We start from the raw sequence: 8,282 nt of genomic DNA, 5'->3' as shown, positions 1-8,282 counted from the left end.
GTTGATATTACTTTACCATAAATGGCTATTTATTTATAATATATAGGACTTAAGTAGGCAAGGTTAAATTTCAAAACAATGACTTAAGAGACATGACTTTGAAGCTTTCCCTAAACTTATTTAATCTATCCCTGTCATTTCTATGTATTTAATCACCATAGGGTCATTTCTTAGATGAATTAGGAAAAAAAATGCCCAAATCAACCATTCAGCTTTGACACCAGGTACTTTCCTATGCAAACCATTTTAAGGAAGAATGCTTTTAATGTCTGGCTCAAGAGCCTGTGCTGGATTCCCTGTGTACTTCTCTTTTTAGTTTGTTGTCATATGTTTTGGATGAAGTTTATGAAGAAAAGCTCACCCAGAGTAGGTCTGGAATTAGAAAAGCAAGTGGTTAGATTAAATGGGCATTTCCCCCCCACAAAATTTGTCAAAAGTTTAAATGGTGGTTTCTAGATTAGTAGCAACTAGGGATCTGTCTTAACACGCACTTGTTTGTCCTGCAATTCCAGCTGCTTTATCAGGTGCTGGTTAACTGGAAAACCTTACCACTCACTGATGAAAAGGAATGTAAAGGGAAAATAAATATTTTATCATTACTACAAAAATTGGCTGGGTCTCATGAACACTCTTCAGCGCTCGCAGGGACCCCTTAGTTTGATAACCAGTTTTATGTGGGCTACAGATCTTGTGGGAATCAGCTTCTGAGAACATCACAAGGCCTCAGAAAATAATTTTCCTGAGAAATAATTCAACTGGATGAACATACAGCTAAATGTACTTCATGCTTTTGAACCAGCTTTTAAAAAGGCTAAAATGCATAAAAACCACTCACGCTTTTACGTTTTAGAATAATGTGAATACTCTGACCTACAAAAGACAAGAATTTTACTAGTCTAAATCCAGATTTAGAATGTGGGCCAAACCTTACGAAGTCTCAAGATTTCCTGAAAGTATTCTGTCCATACTTGGCATGTTCTTTACATTTCCCTACAGTACGTATACTTTTTTTTTTTTTTAAAGGTTTTTCGAGACAGGGTTTCTCTGTGTAGCTCTGGCTGTCCTGGAACTTACTCCGTACACCAGGCTGGCCTCGATCTCAGAAATCCGCCTGCCTCTGCCTCCCAAGTGTTGGGGTTAAAGGCGTGCGCCACCACAGCCCGTTAGTATAGTACGTATTCTTAAAAAATGTTTTTTCTACTAGGTGTCTTTCCCACTCTCACCCCTGCAACCTCCGGAGCTTTGGTGGGTCGCCAGAAGCACAGACTACTAGCGCCAAGGCCCACTCGGAAATACTGAGCATGCGTGGAAATCGCGGCCGTCTCGCCCTGTGAAAGGTCAGAGGTCTCGAGAAAGGCCTGGCATTCTTCTGCGGAAGAACCGGCTCTCCTCGCGGCGCTCCAAACCCGCCCCGAACTACCGGAAGAAATCGACGTCCAGCTCGTCTGCACCTACGCACTTCCTCTCCGGGCAGGAAGGGGCGGGCTCTGGGCGAGCTTGCACGCACCACAGGCTGCGCATGCGCCTTCTTCCTGGCGGCTCCGGAGCGCCTCGCCGGGCCGACTTCACTCGCTGGTTGACAGTGCGCCTGCGCGGTCGCTGGGGGCTCTCCACCTCCGCCTCCCCTCCCCCTGACGCCCCGCGGGGGCTCCGGGCCCGGCGGGACCATGTTCACCAGCACCGGCTCCAGTGGGCTTTGTGAGTACCGGTTCCTCATCCTCGGGACTCCCTTCGCTCCGTATTGAGCACTTCCCGGACCCGGCTTGGGGCAGCGGGGACTCGGGTTTGCAGGAGACTGGGGGCCCCTTGCCTCCCGCGCCCGAGCCTTGTCAGTTCTTGCTCTTAGGGGGCAGCGGGCGCCGCCCCCACTGTAGCGCTGAGGGCCGAGGGGGGCGCCACGTCCATTCCGCTCCCGGCGTCTTCTGCACCGTGCGCAGCAGCTCCTGCCCTGCTGCAGGTGGGCTGGGCAGTTAGGGTCCGGCCGGGTGCCCCGCTCATCTCGTGGCCCGGGCCCACGCACGCACTTGACGGCTCGAGTGCGGGGCTTGAAGCTGTCCCGTGGGGGCGACGCTGGAACCCTGCCCGGTTCCCTCTCCCTCTTCATTCATACAGGCTTCTTTGGGACCCACCTGATTTCTGGAACGTGTTTCATCCTCCGCTCCAGAATCTGCCCCCTCAGTTTTAACTTGCACGTACTTCTTACCCGTTGCCCCTGAAGAGTTTTTGCGAGCTGAAAAACTAAGCGCTTTCAAGTGAAGTTAGGAAGTTATTTGGCAAGAGAACGCAAGCTTTGCTTCTGGGTGCCGCTGCACTCTACAAGGAGTGTCAGCGGTGGTCAGCAGGTAGAGGGCAGAGTTTATTCAGCCTCTCAAGCAACTTTTTCCCCACGGCATTGTGTTGAATTGACTTTAGAGAGTGGACTCTTAACTAAACAATGTTGAGATTAGGCACTCATACACCAACAGCAAACTGTTTGCATAAACTGCAATTCCCAGTTTCTTACCACTGTCGGCATTTCCCACCTCTGTGTGTGAAGTGAACGTTGCTAGAGCACAGAAGTGCCTGGCATCTCCAGATGGTACATTCTGTTGTGAACGTCATGAGCCTTTCAGAGAACACGCCTGTTACATAGTCTCAGAGTGAGTAACTGTCAGAGCCAGCTACATAACTTAAAATCATCCATACCTCTCACTGTCTCAGGCTTTGAAGTAGGTTTAATGTTGTCTATGATTTCCATGTTTAATAGCTAATATAAGTTATGGAAACTCTGATGTATTGGCCCCAGAATCCATCACAACTACTCTAGTTAGTTGACTGGAGGAATAAGGTAGTGGTGGCTTCCCTAGGTTTACAGTATGTGGGTGGATCTGACTAACATTTATTTGATTTTAGTTGTTCTCAGCATCTTGAGGCATCCTTTTGCACCAAAGATACATGTAAAAGCTAAACAGTGAGAGTCTGGGGACATGGCGAGGTAGGTAAGAAGCTTGTCCTGCAGGCACGAATATCTGAGTTCTAATTCTCAATACCAATGTAAAAACCAAGGCATTGCAGTGTGCGTCTGTGACCCCAGGGCTCTGCTGGACCCCAGGGCTCTGCTGGACAGCCAGTTTACTGTGTTAAAGAAAACTGGAGTGATTGAGAAAGACATCCCAGTATCAGTGTATACACACACACACACACACACACACACACACACACACAGGAGAAGTCTGATTGAGAGCACCACATTATTGGTTAGGTCAGTCACATTTGCAGCACAGCTTTAAGAAAGGTAATCCTTCGTTACAGCTGGCCCAGGTGAGTGAGTTTGAATTCTCAGGGCCAACCGTTGTCTAGGGAAAGTTGAAGTCATAGGCTCCTCTTGAGCTCTCTTGAGCTGTTTAAATGTATTCAGGTCATGCTTTAGGTGTTAGGCAAGTCTTAGGTTCAGTGCTTCTGATGTTGGCAATAGAGCTTAGTGGTGGTTCTCCCTAGATCAACCTTTGCTGGTTTCTGAATGCAGTGACTTTTCTTACTTCAGTGTTTTCTCCTACACAGCTACTCCGCTGAGTGATGTCCTTTAGGTAGGCAGCTATGTGGCTCCTTAAGCAGCCTCTGTGGTTAAGTCAAAAGCCTGATCCTGAGGAAGAAGCATCCTCAGAAGGAGGGTTGATATATCTCTCCTTAGAGGTTGGGATTGTCCATCTTTCTGGCCATTTCTGTACCTGCCCATCTGACATTTGTGATTAAGAGATAAAGGTGCTTTAGTGTTAACACTTAGCTACCTACCACTTTCCTCCCAGCTCCCATTCATTCAGCAGGTGTCTGGTGAGCACCTCCTGAAGCCTTGCATGGTTTATATAGACAGTAATGTGGTAAACAGAGTAAAGGAGTCCAGCATCAAACAGGTTAATAAGTATATTGTACATTGTAGCTGCTTCAGACACACCAGAAGAGGGTATCAGATCCCATTACAGATGATTGTGAGCCACACCAAGTAGTTGCTGGGAATTGAACTCAGGACCTCTGGAAGAGCAGTCAGTGCTCTTAACCACTGAGCCACCTCTCCAGCCCAAACAGGTTAATAAGTGATTAAAATAATCTTCAGTAGTGTCATGTGCAGTGGATGAAGGCAGAGGTTAGTCCTGGTGGAGCGCTGCTGTGTGTTTGGGGGAAAAGCCTGGGAAGTGAAGGAGCCAGACATGCTATGGTTCATTCAGAAAATTGTTTTGAAGAAAGGAAGCAGCATGCACAGAGAGGAAGAAAGCTCAGCAGGATGTGTGCAAGGTTCTGCAGGAGGCTTGTGCTGCCAGGACAGAGAACCAGGGGGAAGGGCTCTTGTGATCATTTCTTTGAAACTGTTTTGTTCTGTGTCAGTTAGGATTGGGTAAAAGTGCTTATAATTAGTGTGCCTAATGCAGTTTAATTTCCTACATGTAGACCAATCCTGTACTAAATAATACATGTAATCATTTTATTAGTAAGCTCACAGAATATTTGCTATGTATGATGCACCCAATAGGCACTAATTACCATGTTTAATGTATTCCAGGTCTAGTTCCCAAGCAATTCAGTGTCAAGAGGGGGAGGGGGGAAGGACAGCTGTGCTCAGCATAATGGGGGAGAGACTTGGTTGTTAAGATGATTTGCTGGTGTCAGGAGTTGTATTTGAGCCGCTTGTTTGAGGGTTGAGGGGCTGTGAGGCCTACCTGGCTGAGCTTGGAGGGCAAGGACAGGACGCCAGAGTTATAAAGAGTTAAGGTCTTGATGATGGGTGGAGTGAACAGTCCTGAGGTGAGGCCATGAGGGCCGTGGAAGGATTGACAAGAACTGGGGCCATTCAAACATCTGTAGAGGGAGAAACAGAGGAGCTGGGGAAGCAGACTGAAGAGTGGCTGAGGGCGGTGTACATGTGTGCGTACTTGAGTGTGTGTGTGTGTGTGTGTGTGTGTATACACATGCTTGAAGATGCTAACGAGAGAATTCCAGGGTAGGAGCAGTTAGTAGACAAATAATGCCAAGATTCAAAACCAAGTCTGAAAAGTGACCTTTTTGGAAGGAAGGGCACACCCAGAACCTCTCTAGAACAGCTTGTCCAGTTGTCATGGAGATAAGTGAGGTTCTGGTGACCAAGGGGTGAGTGGGATGAAGAGGTGACAGTGAGTTAGAGATGCCATTCGAGAACTCGGAACATCAGGGGCAGACTGGAGAGCTGCACTTTGAGGTGGCCACAGGCATGGGGAGAGGCTAGGTCTGGAGAGATGTCACTTATTAACACGGTTGGAAGAGACCCAGGGGGAATTGTGAGCCTGACGAGTTAGGAATAAATGAAAGGGCAAAGTCCTAAGATGCAAGAGGACATGACAAGGTCTGGAGCTCTGTGAGTCCGCTTCTCGCTGCGGGAAGAAAATGGGAGGTTTTTTTCAGCAATGAAGCACAAGTTCCCAAATGCTGCCTGCCCTGGCAGTAAACACCAAGCCAGCCAACCCAGAGCATCCCAGATGCCTTTCTGGGTCCCATCTAGAGTGACTTTCAGAAGGGCTAATTTGGGTACCAGAAATCTGGGCTTTCTTTTTTTCCTTCTCTGCATTCTGAAATCTGTCTTTTTAAAAGCTCTCCATGAGAGTCAGTGGAACAAATATCAAGGCAAGAGACTGACCCACAGTAAGGGCCAGAGAACAGTGGGCCTGTGGGGAGATGCCCAAGGCCTGATTAAGATGGCAACACTGAGAACAGGCAGTGTCCTCCTTGGCTTCTATTGCTGTGATAAAGATACCAGCTTGGGGAGGGAAGGGTTTATTTCCCCTTATAATTTTCAGTGCATATGGCAGGAGGCTAGGACAAGAGCTCAAGTCAGGAGGAACCCATAGCAGAAACTGAAGCAGAGGCCATGAAAAGTGCTGCTTACAGACTTGCTGCCCATGGCTTGCTCAGATACCTTCCTTCCTTCCTTCCTTCCTTCCTTCCTTCCTTCCTTCCTTCCTTCCTTCCTTCCTTCCTTCCTTCCTTCCTTCCTTCCTTCCTTTCGGTTTTTTTGAGACAGGGTTTCTCTATATAGCCCTTCTAGAGCTCACTTTGTAGACCAGACTGGCCTCGAATTCAGAAATCCACCTGCCTCTGCCTCTCAGAGTGCTGGGATTACAGGCGTGCGCCACCACCTCCCAGCAGCTACCTTTCTTTTACAACTCAGGACTACCACCCACAATGGGCTGGGCTCTCTCACGCCAAACGTCAGTCATTAATGAGAAAAATGCCCTACAGACAAGCTAATCTGATAGAAGCAAATCCGCAGTTGAGACTCTCTCTTCCTACACTTGACTATATTTATGCCAAAACTAACCAGTATAAACAGCATAGGGAGGACTTGAAAGGTTTGAGGCAGGCAGGGTGTGTTAGTCAAGTGTTTAGATTGAGGGGAGGTGATGGGTTTCTGGCAAGGGCAGCTGGTTACATCCTGGTGTCACCATTCACTAAAGTAGGGAATGCAGAGAAATAGAAGCTCGTTTCTTTGGAGCATGAGGTGTCTGCAGGACATTGGCGATATGCAGGGAACGCTCAGGGAGTGAGCATGAAGCGGGGGTGAGAACAGGAACAGCAGTAATTGGCAGTAGAGGCCGAGGGTAGAGCTGCTGGCCATTCTGGTCTGTGCAGGTGACCAGAAGGAGCCAGTGGAGCAGGCAGTGGTGGACATCTGGTCTCTGGCCCAGCTGGACCGTCTGTCTTCAGTGTAAACACACATCCTTCAGCGTCTTCATGCTGTCTCTTTATAATGAATATCCATCCCCAGACTGGGATCCTCCTGGTGTATCAGCCTTGTCTGGCACTTCTCTCTAACATGGCCAGTCTAGACCCTGTAGTTAAGTATGCCATTTGCAGTTTCCTCTAGACTCAGCCACTGCTATTCCTGGCTTGCTGTGCATGTTGAATAAGACTCCAACCATGTGTTAATTTTGGTCTCTGATCCATAGGCAGTTTCACTGTTAAGTTTCTTGTATTTGGCCATCCCTGTGTGCTATTTATCTCTAGCTTCAAGATTGTTCCACATCTCACACTCAGCCAGACAAACAAACAAACAATACAATACAATACAAAAGGGGGCTGGAGAGATGGCTCATAGTTAAGAGCACTCACTGCTCTTCCAAAGGTCCTGAGTTCAAGTCCCAGCACCCATATGGCAGCTCACAACTGTCTGATACCCTCTTCTGGTATGCAGATGTACATGCAGACAAAAGTATCCATATACATTAAATAAATAAATCTTAAAACCAGTACAAAACCTGCGCCTATCATCTGGGCACTCCATTACCTTCCTGCTTGTTTCTGTTCACACTCAGCTGTGTTCTTTCCCCTACTTGTTATATTTTTCTCTGTCTAAGACTGTCATTGTTATTTTTTAGCCTTCTTCTGAGAGAACAAGCCTGGCACTTGGCCGAGGTGATGTTTTGTCCTGTGGATGCATCAGAGTCTCTTTGGAAGCCTCTCACTTGCTGCTCGCTCTGTTGACCTGGGTGTGCATCGCTGCATGGTGAAACAAACCATCTGTCCTTCAGATCCCTCATGATAGAAAGGACAATGGTATTGTTGTAGTAGAACTCCCTAGAATTTTGCCTTGCTAAATATTTGGTCTGTGTGAATGCTACCAGGTCTGTCTGTCTGTCTTTTTGTTTTTTGTTTTTCAAAACTCTGCGTAGCCTTGGCTGTCCTGGAATTGACTTTGTAGACCCGGCTGGCCTTGAATTCAGAAATCCACCTCCCAAGTGTTAGGATTAAAGGTGTGCACCACCACTGCCTGGCAAAGTGTTACCGGGTCTCTACTGGGCTCTTTCTTGCAAATATGGAGGCATATATCTCCTTTGACCTTTGGGTGCCCCACCCAGCTCTCAGAGCACTCCCTCCCAGTGGCACTTCATGGAAACCTGTCTTCACGTCTCTGCTTCTCACTGCCCCTCACCCATAGCTCTCTGAGGTTGTCTTCTATTTATGGGACCAGCTGTGATGAGCCTGTTTCACCACACTGCCAGCTCAGCTCTGGATAAATACTTTTAGGATTTTCAGATACTATTTTATGTGTATGATAGGCCTGTGAATATGTGTGTGCACCACATGCATGCTGATACCTGTAGAATTGTGCAAAGTGCATTGAATTCCCTAGAACTGGAGTTGTGGAGGGTTGTGAACCACCACAGGGGTGCTGGGAACCAAACCCTGGTTCCTTTGCAAGAGCAGCAAGTATGTTCAACTGCTGAGCCATCTCCCCATCACCTCCCATGGCACTTCTCCTCATGGTTGTTGCCTTTCCT

The 8,282-nt window shown here is 47.7% G+C and overlaps 1 protein-coding gene across 2 annotated transcripts in view; it reads left to right on the top strand.

The window, feature by feature from the left end:
- The first annotated feature begins 1,508 nt into the window (after positions 1-1,508).
- The window catches only part of Ubac2 (UBA domain containing 2), a 141,925-nt gene continuing 135,151 nt past the window's right edge, over positions 1,509-8,282 (top strand). Inside the window, exon 1 of one of the 2 annotated variants that reach the window (XM_052190592.1) lies at positions 1,509-1,698. In XM_052190592.1, the coding sequence (XP_052046552.1) occupies positions 1,668-1,698 (31 nt within the window). In that variant the 5' untranslated portion in view covers positions 1,509-1,667. The remainder of the gene's footprint in view (positions 1,699-8,282) is intronic. The other variant, XM_052190591.1, reaches the window with a different exon arrangement.

Source organism: Apodemus sylvaticus, chromosome 8 (assembly GCF_947179515.1).
Source record: "Apodemus sylvaticus chromosome 8, mApoSyl1.1, whole genome shotgun sequence".
NCBI classification, from domain to species: Eukaryota; Metazoa; Chordata; class Mammalia; order Rodentia; family Muridae; genus Apodemus; species Apodemus sylvaticus.
Note: the sequence above shows the minus strand (reverse complement) of the source record. Positions and strands in the feature narration are given on the sequence as shown.